The sequence below is a fragment of the Microtus pennsylvanicus genome, chromosome 7 (assembly GCF_037038515.1).
Source record: "Microtus pennsylvanicus isolate mMicPen1 chromosome 7, mMicPen1.hap1, whole genome shotgun sequence".
Lineage (NCBI taxonomy): Eukaryota > Metazoa > Chordata > Mammalia > Rodentia > Cricetidae > Microtus > Microtus pennsylvanicus.
The window spans coordinates 111,597,612-111,624,289 of record NC_134585.1 but is presented as its reverse complement, the minus strand read 5'-3'; the positions used below and the strand labels follow the sequence as shown (position 1 = coordinate 111,624,289).

The window sequence follows — 26,678 nt, the reverse complement described above, 5'->3', positions numbered from 1 at the left end:
ATTCCTCGTGTGACCTGGTTGGAGTCAGGGGCTCTTCCTACCTACTCAGCCCCTTCGTCATTCTCTCCTATGTCAGACCTGTACTGGGTGGCGATCTGAGAGGCCTCCCATCTTCTCTGGCTCTCTCCCTTTTTATCTGCCCCCCAGAATCTCTTGGGAGTCTGATCTAATCTGAGCATTTCACTAAGTTACCCAGACTTCCTTAGGACTAGTTCTATAGTGCAGGCAGGCCTTGAGTTTATAATCCTCCTGCCTTGGTTCTTAAGTAGATTGAATTACAGGCTCGAACACTAGAACACACTTCGTTTGTTCATCCCTTTTTATTTGTTTCTTCCTTTGAGATAGGATCTTACCATGTAGCCCTGGCTGGTCCCATGCTCATCATAGCCCCGGTTAGCCTTAAATTTGTGGCTGTCTTCCTGCTTTAGCCTCCAAGTGCTGGGATAACAAGTGTACCGACAAGCCTGACCTCCAAACACCCTGTCCTAAGAACTGTCTTCAGTCTGTTGGAGCAGAAGCCGTAAATATGGCAAACAAGCTATTGCTCTTGTCATTCCGTTCTGAAAAACAGTGGAACCCAAACTGGTGGCACATAGCTCTGGAGACTGAGGAAGGAGGAGAAAGAGTTGGAGGCTGTCCTGGACTTCATAGTGAGAACAAGTCAAAATCAATGCTGGGGCTCGGGTATAGTTTAGTGGTAGAACACTTGTCTAGTCGGCACTGAGACTCTGGGTATACACGAGTGCGTGCACCCCAGGAGGCCACAAGAGGGTGTCATGGCTGGAGCTAGAGTTGCAGGGAGTTGTGAGCCATCTACTGTGGGTGCTGGGGGTCAAACGTAGGTCCTCTGTGTGCACTGTCTGAACTCCATAATGGTAACCGTTCAGAGGGCCGGTGAGAGGGCTCAACAAGCCGCCAACCTGAGTCCATTCTTGGAACTCACGCCACAGGAGAGAACTGTGTAGTGGCATTTGACTTGCATTTTCATAAATAAAACTTGCCTGAGGATCAGAAAAGTGCTCTGAACCTCGAAGCCACCTCTAGCCCCCATTTTTCTCTCAGCACCAAAGCGTGAGCTGCTTCTGCCCTAAGTCACAGAGTGAGCCTTTTCACCGTTACAAATCCACGTTTCGTTTCCTTCATAGCACTCGCTAGACCCTGACGCTACTTCGAAACTTTGTTCTTGAGATGGTGTTTAGGTAAGGATGACCATGAACTTCGGATCCTCCTGCCTCTCCTTCCTGAGTGCACGTGGTCCCTCAGGCCCAGTTCTAAGCAGTGCCTTAGAATTTCAGTAGGAGCTTTCTTTATCTCTCTGGCTTGCTATTTGCTACTGCGCAGGTCAGTCCATGGTAGCCTTTCAAATAATGAGTCTACATAGCTAGCAAAGGTGTGTGTGTGAGAGAGAGTGATGTGAGTTTGTGTGTGTGAGAGAGAGTGTGCTGAGGACTTGATGAACATACCAGGACATTCACCAAATGCAGAAAGCTCTCCTGATGTTATACACCCCTTTTCAGAAGCCCAGCAGGCTGGTGTAAGTGGGGTCAAAAATAGATGCAGGGTCACATTGTGTACGAAAGCCCTAATGATGAGCCAGCATGTTGTCTGGTGGGTGTTGAGATTAGATTTGATTTGTGGCCACTGCAGCTACCTTTTCTAAAACCCCGAGATAAAGACCGGAGGCTTCACCTGTTTGTCGCTGTCATGGCCTAAGGCTATAAATAGGTCTGAAGCTCATCTCTCCTTTTAGCAGGGAAGGGTCAGATTACAGGGGGCAAAACAAAATAATAAAATGAGTGTCTCCGTATTTCAAAGTGCCCGTCAGCCACCCCCACAGTTCCTCTCTCCTTCCTCTGCTGTGCTCGCCTAGAATCAAGGATCCCATCCACAATGCCTCTGTTCAAACTTACAGGTAGGTGTGCAGAAAGTATTTGGAGAGCTCGGGGATTTCTCCCCCGTGTGCAACCACTCCTTTAACGGCCGTGTCAGCTTCTTTATTTAGGGTCCATAATGCTTTAGATGTACACGTTGTGGAGAGGCAAAGCATTTCCCAGTTCGCTTTCTTTCTGGTTGTGGGAGGAGGGTTATTTTCTCGACTATGCCTTTGAATCCCTTAGAAAGCGGAGCCATCGACTCAATTACTCTAAGCAAAAGCTGTGCTTTCACAGACCCTAGAAGGGTTGTCTAGAGTGTACGAAAGATCCTGAGCACGGCAGAACCCTTAACCCAGGGTGTTCCAGTGCGCTACAACCCACACACACTCAGAAGGATTTCTTTAAAAAGAAATCAGTTGTATGTGTGTTTCACTCTAAAAAGCCAGGCGTGTGAAATAAAGAGAATAATTACACCAAAAGTCAAAGTAATAAACATTCACTTAGGAAAATTAGAAAACAGTAGCTTTAAAAGTCACATAGTCTTCTCAATGGTTCCAGGATCCACTCAACATTTTGGGGTTCAGCCTCTCAATCTGTCCTATGTAAAAGTAAAGATGCCTTTAAGAAAACAGGCACATTTGTGTTATGCCAGTAAGTGTAGATAGCCTTTGGGCAGGAGAACGCTTTAGCCTACTGTTAAAATATGACTTATTATGTATTTATTCCAAACACTTTCTAAAAAGCTTTTGAAATTGCTGTGTGATATTCCAGCTTTCTTAATCTGGGTTTATTTTTTTTTACCATATTTTATATGCATAAATATCTTCTTGGCCTTATGCATCTAAAACCTTCTCTGTGTGTAAAGACTATTTCCATGAAACTGGGTCTGAGAAATGGTGGTTCAGTGGGTGCTACCAGCCGGCTTACCAATGAGCTGGTTTCGTTGACCTACTTAAAGCATTGATGGAGTGCTCCGAGCCCTCTTCATCAGGATTCTTTATTTTGTTTTCTTTTAAATTTCCACCTTACAAAAAACTACCTTTAGGGGCTAGGAATGTGGGTTAGTAGTGGAGTGTGAGCTCGACAGCAACATGCACAAGGCCCCAGGTTCAAACCCCAGCCCCACAGTCCCCCCAAAGAAGGACTTTTTAAAAGAGTATTAATGTGTGCAAGGAAGGGGATGAAAGCATAAAGCAGCCTTATGTATCCCCATGACACCCTTGGGCAGCACACAGTAGGAGACCAGAGGATGCGCTAGAGAGCACTTTGTCCCACCCCTTTCTGCTGCAGCCTTCATGCTGTCTCCCAAAGCCTGGGTTCACCGTCACACTGAGTGCTCAGAGATGTTCATGTGCTACGTCTTATTCTGCTTTACTTCACACAGGTCAAGGAAAACGTGAGTATCTTGGTCTATTTGTCCTGCCATGTGCAAGTATCCATAGAAGAAATGACAGTGTTTCCTTAACTCACAATGGGGCTTATTTCTCAGCAGTGTTTGTAGATGGAACCACCAAAGGCCAGTAGCGATTCATAATAGCTGTAGTTAGCAAGCAACCATCATGGATTTCCAAAACACAAAACCCGCTATTTTACCCCCAAAGGAAACGAGCCTGACGTGATGGTGAACACCAGTAACTTCAGCACTAGGGAGGCTGAGGGTGGAAAGTTCAAGGCCACCCTGGCCTACACAGGGAGACCTTGTCTTAAAATACAACAAGACACAAACAAACAAAGACTAACCCCCAAGTTGCTACCTCAAAATAAAGCATACAGAGGAGTCAACTAAACCTTGCCTTAGACGATCCTCAACTCTAGTGCAAAAAAATAAAATAAAATTGTTGCGAATTTTTTGGCCAGATAAAACCTGATCTTAGATAAAACTAGCTTTTGTTATGTGTCCCACCCTCTCTCAGATTCTGCTGTTCTTTTGCTGACGGATGTAGTTCTGCCTCCAAGTTCCTCTGTAAGATGAGACGGGGGAGGCAGGAAACCTGCAAGCTGGCCTCCCCACACATGAATGAACTCTGCTGGAAAATAAGCCTGGGTTTCTGGATCTGTCGGGTGTAGAAGCAAGCATGGTGATCTTTTTGTCGAGCCGTGTACTTCCTGCATTAGTAATCCCAAATGTTGGGGAGAGCACTCTGCAGATTTTAAACATGTCATGTCTGATCTTCAGAGCAGCGTTCTGGGGTTGACTTGTTATTAACTTGGTATCTGATGATGAACCACGAAGCTCCTGAGGACTATGTGGCTTGCCCAAAGCCACCCAGATGTCATGGACCCTTTCTCACCTTAATCCAGTGCCTTCCTTTGCCACTTTACCTGTCTTCTTCCTATTTGTGCTATATAGATGTCCTGTCCCCCTGATACCGCCCCTCAGGTGTCCCATGATCTCACACATGCTCAGAAGAAGTCAGCGATTATCTATAGAAACCTGAAGAGATGGCGTCTCCTTCCTGATTTGGGTTGTCATCACATTTTACCTAGTTACTTTTAAAATATTAGTTCCATTTTTTTTCCTTCCCATATAGTCACCACCATGCCCCAAGTAGTTGGAAAGGCAGAGCTCTCGAATTAGAGATCAAATTTCAGCTGTGCTTGCTTGGAGTAAAAACAGCTGTTCAATTCTGCGGAACCAAATATCAACCATATCATTTTTTTGGTCATCATGTACTTGAGATTATAATGTGTACTCTCAACTGTTGTAGTGGTTTAGAGAGATACAACCTTAGTAAAAGCTATACTCTAATATATATATATATGAATGAGACAAATAGATACGAACAGTCCCAGATAACAAACGCTGTTCTAGAAGAGCCAGGGCGTCACCAGATGGGATTTGGTTTCTGTCATCAATTCCACACTGTCCTTCCTGAGGTCTTGGGAAGCACTGCCACAGACCAGCATGACAAGCCATGGCTTCCTCACCCTCATCCTCATCATCGTAACCGACTGGTCTATTTCCATTGCCCTTCTGGTGCATGAAGCCTTTCTAACCTCTGCCTGCCACTCAGCTTTGAGGGGCCTGTGATGCGCTGGGAGGAAGGGCGCTGTTTGTAGGGATCGGCTGGTGGTGGGCTGGGCCGCATTCCCAGCCATCACCTATCTACTCACTGTTTCGTTTGTCTCACCGGACTGCTGTGCTTGCCAGAGGACCACTAATAGCATCCAAACATTCTCGGTTTCTGGACGTGTTTGTGTTTACCAAGGCAGTCAGGTGCTCGAGGTTCAAGCCACACAGTCTGCCCTGTTAACTCTGCCTTGGCCAGCCAGGATTTGAAACCAGCTTACCTGACAGCATTGGGGAAGTTATGAGTCACTCACGATCGTTGCTAATGCATGCTTCATCTCATACAGTCATAACTACATATCATCCTCAGTGGCCCAAAGCTGGCCGTGTGCTTGCCCGCCACTGCCAAATTACCTCATTCAGTTTAATCTGCTGCTTTGTTTTCCTGGAAGGGTTTCTACACACATTATCTCACTAGTATGTCACAGCCGCCTTGCAAGTGAGGCTGGGTTGGTAGTGGTGCCCCCACTTAGCACACGAGGAAACTGAAACGGGGGTGTGTGTGTGAAGGAGCTGATAAGCACAGGGCAGAAGCTTGGACTCATTATACCATGAAATCAGATTGAAAATAATCCACCTCTTGGAAGCCTGCAGAGACACTGGCAACAGAGGGTCGTTCTCTCTGTGTAGTTTGCTCTGCCATCTCCATAGCAGGTTTCTGCGCCGGGACTGTTCCAGTGGCTAGCTGCTGGCCTGTCACTGCTCGCCAGAAGCCCCAAGGAGCTCTTACAGGTGTGCAGGTGCTGATGGGGTGTGAGCTGGGCACGTGGAGCAGACAGTGGGACTCAGCAAAAACAGAGTTTGGCAGCCATCCCTGCCCCCGAATGATGAGACTGGGTGGAGGTCATCCTTGCTTATTCACTTTAAGAATGGGAAAACTTTAGCCGGGTGGTGATGGCACATGCCTTTAATCCCAGCACTTGGGAGGCAGAGGCAGGTGGCTCTCCATAAGTTTGAGGCCAGCCTGGCCTACGGAGTGAGTGCCAAGACAGGCTCCAAAGCTACACAGAGAAATCCTGTCTCAGAAAATGAAAAAAAAAAAATAGGAAAACTTATGCTGTGTTCAATTCCCAGAACCCACCCACATGATGGGAGGAGAAAACTGACACCAAAGCTTGTTCTCTCTCTCTCTCTCTCTCTCTCTCTCTCTCTCTCTCTCTCTCTCTCTCTCTCTCTCTCACACACACACACACACACACACACACACACACACACACACACACGGGGGGGTAGAAAATAGAATAGGAAAACTTAGTGTGTGACAGTGGGTTGGCTTTCTAAGTCACCCCTTGTCAAAGGTCCTACCCACAAGAATGGACCCCACCACATAGGCCTAAGTTTGGCAATTCCCTTTCTCCACATGACATGTATCACAGTTGTCAGTCTTTTGAAAAATAGAGGTGGTCGTAGAGACACTTCCCTCTGAAGAGCCCTAGAGACCACATTCCTTTCCTATATCTGCTCATTTCTCAGCCATAAGCTCCATGGGGATCGGCAGTCTTTAGAACAACCAGGAAGACCCGGACAACCCAATGGGAAGGACTGTTTTGTGTGATGGCTTTGAAATCAAACTTAGCTATGCCAGGAACAAGTAATCTCATATTAAGAGTTTGTCCCGTAAGAAGCTAGCTGAATCTTTAGGGCCCTCCAGGTGTGTGTTCCATACACAGAACCCCACTAAAGTGGGGCAGGCCTGAGCTCTGGCTAGAGATCAGCAAAGGCCCACACCATTTATCCTCATCCTTGTGCCTGATATCCAGCAACCCCTGGATGGTTTTTGGATAAGAACATCAACTAATATGTGAAAAAAAAAAACCTCTTCTAGAAATTGATGATGCAATGCGTAGCTTTGCTGAAAAAGTCTTTGCCTCTGAAGTCAAAGATGAGGGAGGCCGACATGAGATCTCCCCCTTCGATGTCGATGAGATCTGCCCGATTTCCCTCCATGAGATGCAAGCCCACATCTTCCACATGGAGAACCTGACCCTGTCCACGGATGGCAGGAGGTAAGAGCTTAAAGCAACGGTGCAGCTGCTGGGGAGAAGCAGCAGGTCCTGAACGCAGGTCGGTCTGAACGCAGGTCACAGACAGAAAGGCCTCTGCTAGGCTTCCAAGTCCTTCCTCCTCCTCACTGCCTCGGTTAGGACGAGATACCAACGACACAAGAAGAAAGCAGTGGGGCCCCCCACCCTTATCTACATCTCCTCAAGCTAAATAAAGCCTTTCTGTACCCCAGGAAGAGGGCAGAAGCCTCCCAAGTGGGCTGACAGCTGCGGCAAAGCCTCTCGACATAGACATAGCTAGCAGGTGAACCGGAAGGCAAATGCCTCCATCTTCAGATGTGGCCCCTAGTCACTAGCAGTGTTCTCTGGTGTGACCCCCCTCTCCAGCCAGTCCGAGGGCACCGTGCCCTTGGGGAGACACGTCATCCCTGCCCATGCTACACCTGTCATGCATGCTTCCCTTCCCCCAGGAGTTACCAGAGAGCGTTCATGAAAAAGAATTATTTCCCTTTCTTTCTAGCACTCCTGAGAGCTAATTCCTTTTGTTTGTTCATTGCAAACCCAGAAAAAGGCGCTTCCAGGGACGGAAGACGGTTAATTTGTCCATTCCACAAAGCGAAACATCTTCTACCAAACTGTCCCACATCGAAGAGTTTATTTCTTCATCCCCGACCTACGAGAGTGTGCCTGACTTCCAGAGGGTGCAGATCACTGGGGACTACGCCTCTGGGGTGAGTCGTGCTTGCGATGCCGAGGTCCGCCGAGGTCCGCCGAGGTCTGCCGAGCTGCTGCGTGCCATCCTCCTCCCTGTTAGGGCAGATGTGGCGTTTCCCTGCAGTCAGCACTAGTGCTGAATGTCATTGCCATGCTTCTGTGCCGCTCTACACAACGCTGTAGGTGACCCAGGCTGCAGTGGACAGGCTGGGCAAAAGGACAAAGGAGAGCAGCGACGCGCAGCAGTTTGTTCCTGCAGACTGCGTCATAAAGTAGACAGAGAAGAGGGAACGAGGGACAAGGGCACTGCTAGATAGCTGCGGAGGTAAAGGTACTTGTCACCCGGGCTGGAAACCAGAGTTCAAACCTCAGGCCCCATAAGGTGGAAGGAGGCACCCGACCTCCGCGATGGTCCTCTGACTTCCACATGCACACCATGGCGCATGCCCAAAACAAACAAATAAAGGGAAATATAATGGAGGAGGTGCTGAAGGAAGGGCAACGGAGAGCTCTTGTTGCTCTGTCGGAGGATCTGGGTTCAATTTCCAGCACCCCCATGGTGGCTCATAACTGTCTGCTCAAGCGTCCTTTGACCTCCATGGTCACAGTTGTGGCGCACACACGTATGCGTGCAAAACATTCACGCATAGTAAAAATGTTAAAAAGAAAGGGAAATTCCAACGAGCTCATTGTCTTTAGGCCAAAGTCTCTGGGTTTGTTCCAGTTGCCTACCCAGCAGATGGTGCTTGGAATGGATTCTGGTATGTCACAGGGCTACTGAACTCCAGTTACCAACACTCGGCCCTGCTGGTCGATTAATAAATCTCTGCCACACAAACTTGCAGTATCAGCATCCTATTGGTGAAGCTGCTATCAGGTCCCCAGTCTCTGCTCCAAATATAAATACTGGGCCCCCTTCTCATGTAACTGACCCAGGCAGGGTAAGGCCTAAGATGCTCACAAGGCTCAGGGTGCTGAAATGCAAGCTATTCTTGTTTATCTCCTTTGGTATGGTAACCAGGGTGTTGGGTAAATGGCAGGGGCAGGTGCAGACATTAAAGAACCAGCATGAAATGTTTAATTAAATGGTACATACATGGGAATCACAATTTGGAAAACTCCAGACTTCCAAGGGCTTAAAAATCAGGGGACAAACTCGGCGCTTCTGCATTTGGCAGACATGAGAACAGACAGAAGGGCGAAGATGCAAGGAAGGAAGGCAAGAGAGACCCTATGTTGGAAACCTGGGCCACCCGTCTTTTGCTTCACTTAGCGGCTGGATATAGCTGAGCTGCTGAGCAGTGTTCCACAGGACTGTGCTTCGTAGCCAACAGGGGCATCCTTGAAATGCAAACAGAGATGGGGAAGGTTGTCTCAGGGCTAAAGTCTCCAGCCTTTAGAATCAGATGATCAATTGACTCTATTTAATTGGCCCTTATTGAGGCCAACTGCTAAGGCTTTGAATGCTGAAGTGCTGAGGATTGGGGTCGTGAGGGTGAGTGAGTGCCTTTGCCTGCGAGCAGATAGGGCTCTGGTCTGTCACAGTGCTACATGGCTGTGAACAAGTGCCACTGGAAGCTGACCCCAGACTGAGCACTTACTTCAGGCGCTCTGGCTAAAGTTTGCATCTACTCCCCCTTTCGTTTTCAAACTGAACTCATAAGATTTTATTTTATTTTTAAAATAATCTTTTATTTTACATACCCATCCCAGTTCTCTCCTCCTCTCCTCCTACTCCCTTCCACCTTCCCCCTACCCCATTTTCCACCACCTGGCTTTTATTTTGTTTTGAGACAAGACCTTGATATATAGTTCTGACTGTCCTGGAACGCCTATGTAGATCAGGCTGGCCTTGAAATTACAGTGACCCTCCTCCAGCCTCAGTCTCTTAAATGCTGGAACTATAGGCTTGTGCCATCATTCCCAGTTTCAGAGGTTTGCACTTGGAACGCACAAATATCACGTGAAAGGAAGAATACATATACAACGTTAGAATGGGTTCTCCTTAACGATGAAATCACGGGGTCTTGGGTATGACTCAGTAAGTCCACTTACAGTGAAAGAAGGAAGGAACTGAGTTCAAATCCCCAGTACTCATGGCCACACTTGCCTGTGACCCCTGTGCTGGGGGGAGCAGAGACAGTCTCTGGGTCCTACTGGCTGCCAGACCAGCTCCAGGTTCAGTGAGAGACTCTCAAGGGAATAAGGCAGAGAGTGATGGAACAGGATACTCAGTGTCGTCCTTGGACATGCACACCTGCAGCATACATACACATGCTCACACACACACACACAATCAACTGTAAAATCAGGACAGTTTCAGAATAGATGCAATTAGAAATCATTATGTTACGTGAGATAAACCAGACTCAGAAAAACAGATACATCACATTTTCCTACATGCAGAACCTGATTTAAAATTGTGTCTATGACAAAGCCAGAAATTGGAAAAGGGACCATGAAATGGAGGAAGAGATCTTAAGAAAGGGGGGAAATAGAGGACATGCAATAGGAAAGCAGGGGGACAGGGGACTTGCTGGATGATAAAGGGGAGCAACTGCAGGAAGAAGGGGCATGGGAGAGGGCAGCAGACAAAGAAATGGATAAGAATGAAGCATATTGACACATAGGAAGACGCCATGATGAACCCACGACTTTGTGTGATAAGTTAAAAACAGACAAACAAAAACAGTGATAAAAAGCAATCAGTTCTTTTAATCACTTTTCAAAAAATTTTTTGAAGCCGGGCGGTGGTGGCACACACCTTTAATCCTAGCACTCGGGAGGCAGAGGCAGGTGGATCTCTGTGAGTTCGAGGCCAGCCTGGTCTACAAGAGCTAGTTCCAGGACAGGAACCAAAAAGCTACTGAGAAACCCTGTCTCGAAAAATCAAAAAAAAAAAAAATTTTTTTTTGATAATCACCACTATGTAGCAAAAACCAAAACAGGATGTCTGGAGACTCTGTGATAGGGTATTTGGCCTTGACTTGAGTCCTAGAACCAAAATCCTCAGAAACAAATGCAAAATTCAGAGGAAAGATTCCTATCGCAGGTAAGGAATGGTAGAGAGAAAGAAAAGAGATAGAAAAACTCCAGTAGTCAGTCTGGAGAGAGTCCCTGAGTCCCAGTCAGCCAGGCAGGAGAGGTCCAGCAGGGCCCCAGAGCCCAGGAAAGCCGGAACTAGGAGAGATCAGCCTGACCACCTCCAGCTTCTCCCAGGCGTAGCTCTGACACTTTCTTGGCAGGTAACAGTTGAAGACTTCGAGGTGGTTTGTAAAGGTCTCTATCGGGCGTTGTGTATACGGGAGAAATACATGCAGAAGTCATTCCAGAGGTTCCCCAAGACTCCCTCCAAGTACCTGAGGAACATCGACGGTGAAGCCTTGGTAGCAAATGAGAGCTTCTATCCAGGTAACTTGTTCTCTCATGAACGTAAGGAATAGAGCGTTTGGCTTACCTACTAAATATGAGTTTCAACAAATGTTCTTAGATTATCAGTGGCCCAGCCTTAAGTTATCATCGTTGCCATTGGCCCCGACCTGTGATTCATATGTCAATCACTGATTCTGTCCTTACAATACCTCTCAACCTGCTCTCTCTAGCGGGTTCCAAATCCCACTTGGGCCTGCGTGTTTCCTTGTTTCGGTGTTTATAAAAGTGTCCTAATTACTGGGCTACAGTCAGTCTCACCATCTCTTGCTTCGCCCTCACATCTATCCTGGTTATTAACAGATCCAAGCATGTTATTTTCCTGATAAACAAAAAACAAAAAACTTTCACTTCCCCCATTCCCCTACAGAGCCAGTCAGGATCGGCTGCCTTCACCAAAGGGCACCTCAGCTCTGCAGGCTCCTACCTGCTCACATAACCAAGTTTTCCTTAGTCTTTGTTATGGATGGGAGTGTTTGTTTGTGACAGGACCTCAGGCTCACCCAGGTCGGCCTCAAAGTGCTCCACGGGAAGGACGTCCTTGACTCTAATCCTGCTGTCCTCGCCTCTCAAGTTCAGGCTCCCGGGCTTGCAGGTCACCCTCAGCTTTAGTTGGAGGCTGCTCCTGCTCTCTGGGTAGCACAGCACCTCCCTGAGCTGCTAGGCTGCTCTGCATCCCTGGCTGGCCTCTCTCCTTGGTCGCTCACTCTGAATTCATGTCTGGAGGCAGCCGAAGCTTTCATGGTGCAGCTCACATTCCATTGTTTTTTACCTGCCTCTGCCTCTCTAAAAGGCGTCTACAGGGCTGGTGAGATGACCTAGAGGGTAAAGGAGGCCTTCTGCTGAGCCTAAAGGCCTGAGTGTGAGCCCCAGACCCACTAGGTGGGAAGAGAAGACCGACTCTCGCGAGATGTCTTCCTACGTGCTGTGGCACACGTGCTCATATATTCATACATACAAATAAATGTAGACGTAAGTAAAAATTTAAAAAGAATAGAATGTCCTGACTCTCCTAAAGACATCTGTTTTATATAATTACACAATTTAATAATCAGATTTCGCCCAGTTTGAGCATCCCTCTTGTATAATTGTATCACAATTGGTTTAATTAACTCCTATTTTTAGGCATTTAGATTTAGAACTTTTTGTTTTACTTTGGGCTCATGTAGTCCAGATTGGCCTCAAACTTGTGATATGGCCAAGGATGACCTTAAACTGATCAATTTTGCCTTTACCTCCCAAATGCTGGGGTTACAGAAGTGTAACGCCAACCCCAAACAGATGTGGACCTGCACGTGTGTGCTGTGGCTGCGCATACTTGTTATGTGTGTGCATATGTATGTGCATACTTAGCTACAGAACAAGTTGGAAACCAGCTTGGACTGTGAGAACCAGTCTCAAAAATCCAACCCCACTCCATCTGAACTAACTAACCAAACACACAGATGAACAAATAGAAATAAGAAGTGGTGGTGCACGCCTTTGATCCCAGCACTCAGGAGGCAGAGGCAGGCGGATCTCTGTGAGTTCGAGACCAGCCTGGGCTACATAACAAGTGCCAGGCCAACCAAGGCAACGTAATGAGGCCTCAAAAATAAATTTAAAAAATGTGTTTGTAAGTAGTATATTAATTACATTACATAAATATTACTTCTAAATAACTTGAAAAACACTCTTATACTAGATAAAATTTTTTTTTTTTTTTTTGGTTTTTCGAGACAGGGTTTCTCTGTGGTTTTGGAGCCTGTCCTGGAACTAGCTCTGTAGACCAGGCTGGTCTCGAACTCACAGAGATCCGCCTGCCTCTGCCTCCCAAGTGCTGGGATTAAAGGCGTGCGCCACCACCGCCCGGCTATCATAGTTATTTTATACTTCCCATTGAGTCATTTTAAAAAAATCGCTGTAAAAATAAGCTTTATATAAAGAACATGTTAGGCTGGGCACTGTGGCACATACCTTAAGTCCCAGCACTCAGGAGGCAGAGTCAAGAGGAAAAGTTGTATAATTACAACTGATGAAGTAAGTAAGAGATGACTAGCAAGATATTGTAGTATTTCTTATTTGGATTATGTTTACATGGTCCCTCGTCCCATATGCTGATATATTGCCCTGTGTTTCATTGAAAAAGTCTTTACCCCTCCTCCGAAGAAGGGAGAAGACCCCTTTCGCACAGAGGACCTCCCTGCGAACCTGGGCTATCACCTCAAGATGAAGGACGGTGTGATTTACATCTACCCTGATGAAGCAGCAGCCAGCAGAGGGGAGCCTAAGCCCTACCCTTACCCAAATCTGGATGACTTCCTGGACGACATGAATTTTTTGCTTGCTCTAATTGCACAAGGGCCTGTGTAAGTGTTACTTGAGATCTAAATGTCAGCAATCGGTGTTATTGGTGGATGAAAAATGCCAATAGTGTGTTAAAATACTGCACTAAACACCTTTATTCCTTGTAATGGCCATATGCAATGTATCTGTCTATCATCTATCTATCTATCTATCTATCTATCTATCTATCTATCTATCTATCATCTATCTTCTCCTATCTGTCTATTATATATCTATCTATCTATCCATCTATCTCTCTCTCTATCTCTCTATCTGTCTGTCTGTCATCTATCCTAACTATCTATCATCTATCATCTGTCTCCTATCTGTCTATTATCTATCTATCTATCTATCTATCTATCTATCTATCTATCTATCTATCTATCATCTATCCTAGCTATTATCTGTTTATTTACTTGACGTGTTTCAATATCTATCTATCTATATATCTATCTATCAATCATCTATCTATCTATCATCTATCCTAGCTATTATCTGTTTATTTACTTGACGTGTTTCAATATCTATCTATCTATATATCTATCTATCAATCATCTATCTATCTATCATCTATCCTAGCTATTATCTGTTTATTTACTTGAAGTGTTTCAAATGGCCCAGGCTAATATCAAACTTGCTCTGTAGTCGTGACTGACCTTGAACTTCTATCCTTCTGCCTTCACCTCCCAAATGCGGGATTACAGGCTCGCACCACCATGCTCAATATTTATGCAATGCTGGGGAGTGAACACAGGACTTCTTTCAGGCAGGCATTCTATCAACTGAGCTACAGCCCTACTGATACACTCTTTTTTCCCCTTTAGATTTTATGATTTTATTACTATCATTATTATTTTGCTTTGTTTTTGGAGACAGAGTTTTTCTGTGTGGTTCTGGCTGTCCTGGAACTCATTCTTTCGACAAGGCTGGCCTATAATTCACAGGGATCCACCCACCTCTGCCTCCCAAGTGCTGGGATTAAAGGCGTGCATCACCATTGCCCAACTTATTTTATTATTATTTTTTCTTTCTTTTTTTTAAGATTTATTTATTATATATACGACATTCTACCTCCATGTATGCCCGCACGCCAGAAGAGGGCGCCAGATATCATTATAGATGGTTGTGAGCCACCATGTGGTTGCTGGGAATTGAACTCAGGACCTCTGGAAGAGCAGCCAATGCTCTTAACCACTGAGCCATATCTCCAGCCCCTATTATTTTTAATTACGTGTATATGCAAGTGTCTGTGTGTGGGTATGTGCATATGAGCTCCAGGGTGGCCAGAGGCATCAGATCCCCTGGCCTGGTGGTGGCAGGTGGAGCTGAGATGGAGTTGTGAGGTGCCAGAGGTTCTGGGAACCAAGTTCAGGTCTTTCTAACTAACCACTGAGCCATCTCCCCACCCCACCCTCCCCTGACTACTTCAATTACAGTTTAACAAGCTGAAGCATCTGAAAGTGGAGGAAGGCAAGTAAGTACCTCTGTGTCACACAGTGCTGAATCAGGACGGCGTCCAGGTCTACTGCCTCCACAGCTGGGGACCTCACCTTTGACCGACACGGTCCCCATAGATTTTTAAAAGCTTTCCCACATCCTTCTTCAGTATTTTGTCCAATTTTGCTGAAAAGCTGGGTAACTGTAGAGGAACAAACAGTATTTCTTCCCACAACTGTTTCCTCCTGTGGGTGAGGCGAGTCCTAGAGACTTTGAAATTGTTATCAGTTTCCTTACCTGTCCGGATAGACTGACGAATCCCGTGTGTTGACTTTCCACAGTAAGACTTACGCCCACCGGCGTCTGAAGTTCCTCTCCTCCAAGTTCCAGGTCCATCAGATGCTGAACGAGATGGATGAGCTGAAGGAGCTGAAGAACAACCCCCACCGGGACTTTTATAACTGCAGGAAGGTGAGTTCACCGCACCCAGGGTGCCCTTAAGGACAAGAAGCTGTTTGCCGATGAACCCACCGCTGCTGCAGGATGCGTGGACTTTAGTGAAGGCAGGTAGAGCATATCTAGAAGATTCCAAGAGCCATTCTGTTGTTTGTCCAAGAGGGGGAAAGGCAGTTTATTTAAAGTCGTGTGTGAGTGCGTACTTGGGCAAGGGAGACGGGAGGGATTGGCACTTAGAGCGCAGATACTCTCAGGGTCCAGACAGTATTGGAGCTCCTGGAACTGGAGTTGTAGGCAGCTGTGAGCTACAATGTGCAGGGAACTGAACTCAGGTCCTCTGCAAGAGGAAGACACCCCCTTAACTGCTGAGCCATTCCTCTAGCTTTTCCTATTGATTTTTGAGACATGATGGCTGTGCAGCCCTGGCTAGCCTGGAACTCATTATGTATACCAGGCTGCCTTCCGACCCACAGCGGTCCTCCTGCCTGTGCCTCCTGAGTGCTGGGATTACAGCACGCATGTGTCTGGCTAATATTTATTTTATAAATCGGGCGCGATAAACTAAGTGTGGTGGCCCGTCTTTAATCTCAGTACTGGGGGAGCAGAGACAGTGGATCTCTGTGAGTTCAAAGCCAGCCTGATTTACAGAATGAAAGTCTGTCTATAGATAGATAGATAGATAGATAGATAGATAGATAGATAGATAGATAGACAAATGGATGGATAGATGGATAAATGGACTACGTGTCTGAAGTCCCAGTCCTTGGGAGGTGAGGTAGGAGGATCAGGAGTTTGAACTCATCTTTAGCCGCATTTTAACTCAGGGCCAGTCTGGGCTGCGTAAAATTGCCTTGAACAGTCAAATAATATTGTACTTATAAATTTTGTTTTTATCATATCATCAATGTACCAAGACAGTTTTCAGGAGTCAGCTCTCTGTGGACATCAAGCTTGGTAGCAAATGCTTTTACCTGCTGAGTCAGTTTCCTGCCCTAATTTTGTTTGGTTTTGCTTTTTGAAGCAGGGTCTTATGTGGCTCAGTTTGGCTCAAACTGAGTTTGAAGTTTGAAGTTGAACTTTTGAAGTATATAGTTGAAGACGACTATAAACTCCTGATTTCCTGCCTCTTCCTCCCCAGGGCTGGGATGTGGCAGGGATTACTGGCATGTGCCAGTGTAGCCAACAAGCTTCCTAATGTCTTCCTTAACTTCTCTAGGTACAAAAGCTATGATAGTTACATTGCTTCTAATTGTATTTGTGGCGTAGAGAACACGCTATAAGAATTTTGCTTCAATATGTCAGAAGCACATCAGGTGCGCTGATGCTCGGGAGGGGTGAGCATCATCCCTGCACCCAGCTAAACTGCTCACAGTCTTGGACAGGTGCAGAGAGGACGCAAATGGGTCCTTACCACTGGGCCACCTCCATCAGCTGTCAGTCCACACCACCGTCTGTTCCTTCCTCCCTCCTCGGCGAAATCTGCAGGCGCTGAGGCCACTGACAGTGGAGGAAAGAAGGCTAATTGCTGGTTTTTCTCCCTCTGAATGTGCACATAGGTGGATACTCACATCCATGCAGCTGCCTGCATGAACCAGAAGCATCTGCTGCGCTTTATTAAGAAATCTTATCACATCGATGCCGACAGAGTGGTCTACAGCACTAAAGAGAAGAATCTGACCCTGAAGGAACTTTTTGCTAAATTGAATATGCATCCCTACGACCTGACAGTTGACTCTCTGGATGTTCATGCTGTAGGTTGGGAAGATGTTTAGTTTTCTCACACAGAACCCCAGATGTCCCACAGCCCTCTTCACTACCTTGGCTACTGTGATGACCGAAAGCACCTCTGATGAGTTTTGAGGTTCACCCACTATTGCTCACACTGAGCTTCGTCCTTGGAGCCCATCCTTTTCCCCTGAGATCCACCCCGTTTCACTTGGTCATACCCAGGGTTATGTGCCCAGGAAACTCTCGTAATCAAAACTTCTGCTCTTGTTTCCTGATTCAGGGACGCCAGACATTCCAACGTTTTGATAAATTTAATGACAAATACAACCCCGTGGGTGCGAGTGAGCTTCGGGACCTCTACCTAAAAACAGACAATTACATTAAAGGGGAATATTTTGCCACTATCATCAAGGTGAGTAAAAAAAAAAATACTTAGTATGGGTTCATGAATAGGGAGGAGAGAAGGGAAGACAGAAAGAAGGAAAGAAGGAAGGCAGAGGGGGAGGGGAGGGAGGTGTCTGGGGAAATGCCTCTCTGATTCTAGGGTAGAGAAGTTAAGGTGTGATTTAGGGGGTGAAGACCGGCCTTCGAGGTTTGGGTAGATCTAAGAGCATTCCCTGTGATGCTGTGTTTTAAGAAGCAAGAGTAGCAGGGCTGGAGAGATGGCTCAGAGTTTAAGAGCACCGACTGCTCTTCCAGAGGTCCTGAGTTCAATTCCCAGCAACTACATGTTGGCTCACAACCATTTGTAATGAGTTCTGGTGCCCTCTTCAGGCATGCAAGCATACATGCAGGCAGAACATTATATACATAAAAAATAAAATCTTAAAAAAACAAACAAACAAGAGAAGCATGTGGGATAGGGGTTATGCCACTGAGGAATGGGGGTATATACAGCTGTTCTTGTCTTGCAGGCCCCATGGCTATCTCTCTCTCATTATCCTTAGCCTGACCTTTTCCCGAGGTCTCTGTCACATCTTACCAGTCTTTGTCCTTGCTCAGTCTTGGATACTTCTCTTCTCACTCCCTTTCACAGTACCACAGCTCTTTGGAGGATGTATTTCCCCTCCCTACATCTCATGGTTCTTGACCTCTGGGAGGACTTGTGGGAATTCCTGGCCTCAGACCCTTCTCTTGCCTTTACAGGAGGTGGGTGCAGACCTGGTGGAGGCCAAGTACCAGCATGCGGAGCCCCGCTTGTCCATCTATGGTCGCAGTCCGGATGAGTGGAGCAAACTCTCCTCCTGGTTTGTCTGCAACCGCATCTATTGCCCCAACATGACGTGGATGATCCAAGTCCCCAGGATCTAGTACGTATTTAGGCCTCCCTGAGGGGGCCGGGCCCTCAAGTCTGTCCTCTCCTGCCTCTCCTCTCAACCTGAACCAGAATTTAGTTTAAATAAATGTCAGTTTTGTTGAAGGGGCTACACTGGGAACTAGCTCCAAAATCATCTCTCTCTCTCTCTCTCTCTCTCTCTCTCTCTCTCTCTCTCTCTCTCTCTCTCTCTCGTAAGGTCTTGCTATGTAGCCCAGGCTGACCTAAAATTTGAAATTTCTCACTATATAACCCAGGCTAGACAATCCACCTGTTTCTGTCCCCTGCACGCTGGGATTACAGAATTGTGCCACCATGTCAGAATCCAATTATCGCTGTCTTGTAACCAAACCTTTGATGCCACTTCTGGCTGATTTTGTAGCCAGAGTGTTTGTCAGCAGTGGTACCGAGGACGTCTACCCCCTCCACGGATGTGCAGGCACTCTCTGCCTGCAGGAATGGTTTCTCTCCTGTGTGCAACATCATTGATCTTTTATCTAACTTACATGCTCTCTGCCAACCTGCTTGTGTGCCCTCTAGAAATGCCAGGTTTCGTTCTGGAAATGGAGAGATGGCTCAGCTGGTAAAGTGTTTGCTCCACAACTATGAAGCTTAGATTATGAGTTCAGATCTCTCAAAATACCTAAAAATGGGAATGAGTTGTTATGTGGATTAATGTAACTAATATTTTTTGGCTATTCAGAAAAGTTTCTGGTGCTGGATGGTAGTGGCATGAGCCTTTAATTCCAGCAGAGGCAGGCAAATCTCTGAGTTCGAGGCCAGCCATGTCTACAGAGTGAGTTCCAAGATGACCAGGGCTACACAGAAAATTCCTGTTTGTTTTTTTTTTTAAAAACGAAAAAAGAAGTTTCTGGCATATATAAAGTGGTATAATTTATTGTTACCACAGATGAAGTGTGTGTGTGTGTGTGTGTGTGTGTGTGTGAGAGAGAGAGAGAGAGAGAGAGAGAGAGACTCTCCAAGAGTGTTGAAACTATCAAATTCTAGGCATGCGCCACCACTTTTGTCTGGTTCGTGGGGTACAGGGGATTGAACCCAAAAGCTTTGTGCACATCAGGCAAGCACTTTACCAATGGAGCCGCATCCCCCTCCCCAGATAGGAACTCTTGATAGCAGCTTCCCGTTTGCTGTCTTGTGACACACGTGTGTTTGATCGCTGAGATCCCTATGGCACAATTACTATATTCCTCATAGCTGGACTCGGTTGTAAAAGTTGAGTTTTCTTGCCACAGGGAGTTTATAGAAGAGCTGGGATATGTGGTCCAATGCCCGTCCAACCTAAACTCCTCCTCATGTGTGTGCAAGGAGACTGTGGGTGCAGGGTGAACACACCAGGCCCTTTTCTGACAAGTGACAGTTGGTTCTCTGGCTCCCACAGAGTGGGAGCTATGCTTCCCCTCCTCCTAAGTTCCCTTTCCTTTCACCTTTAGTGATGTGTTCCGATCCAAGAATTTCCTGCCACACTTCGGGAAGATGCTGGAGAATATTTTCCTTCCAGTGTTTGAGGCCACCATCAACCCCCAAGCTCACCCAGACCTCAGTGTCTTTCTCAAACACGTAAGTATGACCCTTGGGGCCCTTACTCCTCTTCTGAGCCCGTTGTCCTTGCTGGCCATTGCCGACTCTCCCTATTTATCTTTATATCGATCTCCCCTTTGGAGCTGTCCGAGGAACTTCTCTGCGGACAGAGCCTCTGCCCTTGAACTGAACCCACAGTATGGCTCACTTTCCTGACAGATCACTGGCTTTGACAGCGTGGATGATGAGTCCAAACACAGTGGTCACATGTTTTCCTCCAAGAGTCCCAAGCCTGAGGAGTGGACAATGGAGAACAACCCATCCTATACTTACTATGCCTACTACATGTATGCAAACATCACAGTGCTCAACAGCCTGAGAAGGTAAGTGCAGGAGAAGTGGGGTGGAAGGGCTGCCTTTGCGTGAGTGTATTTATGTGTGTGTATTAGCACTGGAGAGCACCTGCGGGGGGAGGGGTCAGAGGGCAGATGTCGGTTCCCTTCCTCCAGGTTACTGAGGCGGGCCTCTCATTTCTACCATACTACATACTAGACCTGAGTGTCTGGTGGTTCTTGTCTCAGCTTTCCTTCTCACCTAGGGGTCCTGGGGTCACAGATGCACACCACTGCCTCTTGCTTTTCTTTTTCTTTTTAAAATTCCTTTTAAAGATTTATCTATTTTTACTTTATGTGTACGAGTGTTTTGCCCGCATGTATGTCTGTGCACCATGTATGTGCCTGGTACCCAGGGAGGCTCACACTAACACTGAAGTCCCTATAGATGTACTCATTCTCCATTGCCTCCTTGTCCCACCATATCCTCTGCTGCCTCTTTTTTGAAAAATGATTGTACTTAGTAAGAATTACAATGAAGATTTGTAGTTTATGTTTTGATGGATCTGTTTGGTGGTTGTTCCCTTCCCAAGTGTTAACTCTGCCAATGGATTTTCCTGTAAATCTCTTCATTCAGAACCTGGGGTTCCCTAGCCCATCCCTCCACTCAGAACCTGGGGTTCCCATAGCCCATCTCTCTGCCCAGAACCTGGGGTTCCCACAGCCCATCTCTCTGCCCAGAACTTGGGGTTCCCACAGCTCATCTCTCTACCCAGAACCTAAGGTTCCCACGGCCCTTTCGTTTTCACAGGGAACGAGGCATGAACACATTTCTGTTCCGCCCTCACTGTGGGGAGGCGGGAGCGCTCACTCATCTCATGACAGCCTTTATGATAGCAGACAATATTTCTCACGGCCTGAATTTAAAGAAGGTGAGTTTGAAGCTTTTTAAATTTAATTTAATTTTGAGACAGGGTCTTATGTAGCCCAGGCTGGACTTGAATTTGCTATGTAGCTAAAGATGACTTTGAATTCCTAATCTCCTTGCCTCTGCTTCTGATTGCTGGGCTTTGGGATTACAGGTGAATACCACCACATCTGGCTTAGAGTCTTTTCTCCCCCACCCCCTTTTGTTTTTTTGAGATAGGGTTTCTCTGTGTAGCTCTGGCTGTCCTGGAACTCACTCTGTTGACCAGGATGGCCTCAAACCCACAGAGATCCTCCTGCCTCTGCCTCCTGAGTGCTGGGATTATAGGTGTGCACCACCATGCCAGGCCGGAGTATATTCTTAATAGTAATAATAATTCTATATTAGAGCCTGTAACAAATGAATCATTATGGTCCATTTTCAGTATGATCTGTATTTGGAGCTCATCAGTGAATCAAGAATGAGCAGGGGGCACTCCGCCTCTGTCTTCCCTGGTAGGCAGCTGGCATCTGATAGCCTGAATGCTTTGTACTTTCTCTTTAGGGTTGAAAAGTCCAAGGTATCAGGAGAGGGGGGACAGGGCAGCTCTCAACCCCCAGGAGGATGGGGAACTTGGGGTGAGGACTAAGCTAGCCTTGTGGGAAAGACTGTAACTCCTTGGAGAACCAGCCCATGACGCAAAGGGAGCAGGACATTTTCAAATCATGATCAGGGACTAAGGAAACCACAGCCGTTGCTGTCTCTTCTCTAGGTTGTTATCCAACTTTGCAAGGTTGAAAAGGAACAGCTTCAATTTTGCTACTCTGAGTCTTTAGTACCCTTATTATGAAATGAGGGTCACTGAGCATGAATCATTTGGGAGGGGTAGCTCATTCTAGGAGAGCTGCTAAGGGTTTCTCTCAAGGTCACCTTGCTAGTCGCCCTCAGAAATGAATGAACACACATCTTCCGACTTCCATGTTAGAACTCTGGCGGGTAAAATCAGAGGTTGGCTTGGCTTCCCTGCAGCTACTTTTTGCCAGGTTTCTTGTTGTAGCTTGCTTTAAAATGTCTCTTGTGATAGTCATAACTTTCATGTAGCCAAAAAAAAAAAGTTGGTTTCGGGGAGACTCTTTTGAGCTTTAGTTGTCTAGATCAGACCATCTAACTTTGATAACTTAATATTCAAGTTTAAAGAACTGATTTTATCCAATGCTTCTGGAAGCCATACCAGAACATTTAATTTTCAGTATTTACATTGAAATTACAATCAGCCTGGTTAAGAGCAGTGGCTGCTCTTCCAGAGGACCTGGGTTCAAGTCCCGGCACCCACATGGTAGCTCACAACTGCCTGTAACTTAGGTTCCAGGGGATCTGACACCTTCACACAGATACACGCGCAGGCAAAACACCAATGCACATTAAGAAGAAAGAAAGGAAAGAAAGAAAGAAAAGAGGAAGGAAGAGAAGAAGGAAGGAAGGGAAGAAAGGACAACCACTCTGTAGGATTTAAGACACCTTTGTGAAAAGCTAAACCATAAGGTTGATCAGGGACTTTTAAGATTTCTAGGGTCTATCCCTTTTCACCATCCTCACGGTCGCTTTTCCTTTCTTTCCAGAGTCCTGTGTTGCAGTACTTGTTTTTCTTAGCCCAGATTCCCATCGCCATGTCACCTTTAAGTAACAACAGCCTGTTTCTCGAATATGCAAAAAATCCTTTCTTGGATTTCCTCCAGAAAGGCCTGATGATCTCGCTGTCAACCGACGACCCGATGCAATTCCATTTCACCAAGGTACACACCGAAGCGTGAGCAATGCAAGTGTGTTTTGCGGCGCCATCACTCCCCACCCAGAAACTGAAAGTCCAATCAAAGCACTTCTTCCTTCTTTTTACATAGGATGTGTAGTGTTTCTTTTACTAAGGCACCTCTCCTTATTTACATAAATAACTGCAGGAGCCCCTGATGGAAGAATATGCCATTGCTGCGCAAGTCTTCAAGCTGAGCACCTGCGACATGTGTGAGGTGGCCAGGAACAGTGTCCTGCAGTGTGGAATTTCTCACGAGGTAGACTGGATTGTAGCTGACTGCCCTTCTGAGCATGGGGGTCTAGCGATCTACACATTGAAAAATTAGTGGAACGCCGGGCGGTGGTGGTGCATGGCTTTAATCCCAGCACTCGGGAGACAGAGGCAGGCAGAGCTCTGTGAGTTCGAGGCCAGCCTGGTCTACAGAGTGAGTTCCTGGACAGGCTCCAAAACAACCGAGAAATCCTGTCTCGAAAAAAAAATAATAAAGAAAAGAAAGAAAAAAGAAAAATTATTGGAAATGAGGGGCGTGAGGAAATCCATGAATACATGAGGAGAAGCTGAAGCACAAGCCACATACAGTTGCTATGACAGGGACTAGAAAAGACCATCCTGGGCTGGGGATTTAGCTCAAGGAGTAGTAGAGCCTGGAAGGCTCTGATTTGAATCCCCGTGCCTCCCCCACTGAGTTCTGCCCTCTGGCCATGTCTCTCAGGAAATAATACATTTGATTTCTCAGGGAACATGCACACAGAGGCACCAAATGAATGGCTTGCTGTTTTTCCTTTGGTTTATGAGTAACGTGAAGATTACGGTGGAGGATGTGATCACCGTCTATCCCAGAGGGGAAAGGAGACATTGAGCTTTCTCCTCCCGTTGTCTTACAGGAAAAAGCCAAGTTTCTGGGCAACAATTACCTGGAGGAAGGCCCCATTGGAAATGACATCCGGAGGACAAATGTTGCTCAAATTCGCATGGCCTATCGCTATGAAACTTGGTGTTATGAACTCAACTTAATTGCTGAGGGTCTCAAACCAACAGAATAAATGAGCTGGATAACTCTGTGAGCGGGGTTTTCACTGAGTCTGAAACCTGTAGTACCAGTTACCACGACCCTACTCTTAAAATAAGGCAAGCATTGTATTAAGTGTTTCACTGATATTTCATCTACTCAGTTCCTTTCATGCCTTTGTTTTTTTTTTTTTTAAATATTTATTTATTTATTATGTATACAATAGTCTGTCTGTGTGTATGTCTGCAGGCCAGAAGAGGGCACCAGACCTCATTACAGATGGTTGTGAGCCACCATGTGGTTGCTGGGAATTGAACTCAGGACCTTTGGAAGAGCAGGCAATGCTCTTAACCACTGAGCCATCTCTCCAGCCCCCCTTTCATGCCTTTGTACAGTAGATATAATTTCTATTTTGGTGATAACGAGCAAATGTGAATTAGTTAGATAAAGTCCTCAAGATATCCTTTGTGAGGGACAGCGGTGGGGACGTAAGGTTGTGTGACTCTAGAGCGGGCACGACTTTCAGGCAGGAGAGTTATCAGAGGTAGCCAAGGACACGAGCCAGTGACCCAATGCTGAGAGATGGTGGGCTTTAGGACTATAGAAACAGAACACAGTTAAGGCACCTGGATCCACTTAAAAGTTCCTTGACAAAGCTTAAGTCCACCGGGGCTTTCTTCCACAAAGTCAGACCAGTTATGCGAAAGTTTAGAAAACCGGCATTTGTGAGCAGTACCGAGGGAAGATTTGTCCTAGCTGGAGACTTCAGCTTGCTGAAGCAGGAGATGCCTGCGAGGTACGGTGGCGCACGCCTTCAGTCCCAACACTCTGAGGCAGAGGCAGGCAGATCTCTGAGTTCAAACAATCCTGGTCTACACGGTGTGTGTCAGGACAGCCAAAGCCTACACAGTGAAGCTCTGTCTAGAGAGAGACAGAGACACAAGGATAAAGAAGCTGGGTACTTCAGGTCAGGAGATGCTCAGGTCCTCCGGATTCCATTTGTTCACACACAACTGTGTTGCCATCTAGTGGTTAGGTTGATATTTCACTCAGTTTATTTAAAAAAGTGGTTATAGACCAAACTATCAGACACCAAGAGGGAAAAGATGGTTTTCATTCTCCTTCAAGCTGATCACCCTTGAGGCTACAGGATATGTGAAAAGGGAACTCCTCAAGACATCTCAGAATGTAGTGAGAGCAAATTCATGCGTGTTTTCCCTTTCTGCACAGGTAGCCGTGAGCTTAGGTGTGTCCCTTAGGACATGTTTGTACTAGCGGTGGTGTAAGACTCCTCTTCCTGGTTTCAGAAGTTAAAAATTCGGTTTGGCGAGTGTTTATTTGCTAAGAACCTGATTTCATGTTGACTTCCTAGTCACCAAAATAATACAAATCACTTAATCTTATTCTCAGCCTTACATAGTAGTAGGACAGTTCCTATCAGAACCAGCTCCATCCTATCCATGAGAGGGCAACAGAATACACACGGGAATTCATTTTATTCTGCTTGTCTTGGAATCCCAGCTTCCTTCATTCTGCCAAAGAACCTTCCTGGATGCAAAGTTCAAAACATGAATTTCAAAAACACTCCTTCAGTTCCGAATTTCATCTTGTACAACTTATCTGGGATACTTTCCAAATCGATTAGATTCAAAGTCGGTTGTGATGGCTCATGCCTGTGCTGGCACTCCGGAAGAAGGGGTGGGAAGATAAGAAGTTTGAGGCAGGCCAGCCTGGGCTACACTGTGAGACGCTATAAAAAAAATAATGTATAAAAAATAATGAGACACACATCTATGTATAAAGACGGCATTTAGGTAAGGGAGTGATGAAGTTCAGAAAGACCAGTGTCTATAATTTATTCCAAACAAGATTCACACTATTTCCTCACTAGGGTTTTTTTTTTTTAAAAAAGGTACTGTCGTTACTTCTCCCTCACCAAATCCTTTTATTGTCCCTACCTCATGACTTCACAACGGATTGGGACATGCTGCCTTTTTTGTCTTTGCTAAATTGGCTGGTGACAGTCATCCTGATGTGTAATCAAACACCTCTCTGCGGCAGTCTTCTATTTTGGTACTTCTGTGTGAACAAGCGAGGGAAACTTGGTTGCCAGACCCAAGGTCTGATGGGGTGGGGTGGGGTGGGTGGGGCTGTTAGATAGTGCTGGGAACTAGGCTCCACTCATCCCAGTCTCGCAGAGCGAAACTGGGCTACTCTTGCAGCAGGCACCGAGCCATGTGCATACCTGAGCAAGATCGTGTTGCCGGCAGGAGCACTTAAGCGTGAGTCTCAACCGGGTGTGGCGACCTGGTCGGCACGGGGAGTGGGCATCAAAAGCATCCGGCTCGGGAGTCCAAACCCGGGGCCAGGTGCGTTATTGGCATCTCTCTACTAACTAATGTTCCCAAGGAATGTTTGCTCACTGAGTTGCTTTATGGTTTTCTTAAAGGAGGTGCTGTTTGCTCCTGATCCAACTAGGCTCTCCCTCGAGGTGCGAGTCCGTGGCGTGTGGTTGGTCAGACAGCAGATCCGGAAATAGAGTTTTGGCTCCGCTAAGCTTGGGCCAAGGTCGCAGCAGGGAGCCAACGAGCACTCTGGCGCACCAGAGTCGGGGGGCGGAGAGACCGCCAGGCGTGGGTTTTGGGCAGGGTGCAGAGACCGGGGAAGGGCGGAGCCTGTGGGTGGGCGTGGGGCGTGTCCAGGCCGAGAAGGGGCGTATCCGGGGGCGGA

General features: G+C 46.5%; 1 protein-coding gene across 4 annotated transcripts; it reads left to right on the top strand.

The window, feature by feature from the left end:
• The first annotated feature begins 1,815 nt into the window (after positions 1-1,815).
• Ampd1 (adenosine monophosphate deaminase 1) lies at positions 1,816-24,000 on the top strand. 4 transcript variants are annotated; one of them, XM_075981760.1, is made up of 17 exons: positions 1,816-1,912; positions 3,259-3,270; positions 5,599-5,676; positions 6,770-6,950; positions 7,513-7,678; positions 10,907-11,072; positions 13,219-13,438; positions 15,194-15,323; positions 16,865-17,059; positions 17,317-17,448; positions 18,183-18,346; positions 19,803-19,929; positions 20,110-20,273; positions 21,034-21,154; positions 22,749-22,922; positions 23,085-23,195; positions 23,824-24,000. In XM_075981760.1, exons 1-17 carry the CDS (start codon positions 1,891-1,893, stop codon positions 23,980-23,982), a joined length of 2,322 nt encoding a protein of 773 aa, XP_075837875.1. In that variant the 5' UTR covers positions 1,816-1,890; the 3' UTR covers positions 23,983-24,000. The 4 variants fall into 4 exon arrangements, with proteins under 4 accessions (XP_075837875.1, XP_075837874.1, XP_075837876.1 ...); XM_075981759.1 differs by having other exon boundaries at positions 5,596-5,676; XM_075981761.1 differs by lacking the exon at positions 5,599-5,676.
• The last annotated feature ends 2,678 nt before the right edge of the window (positions 24,001-26,678 follow it).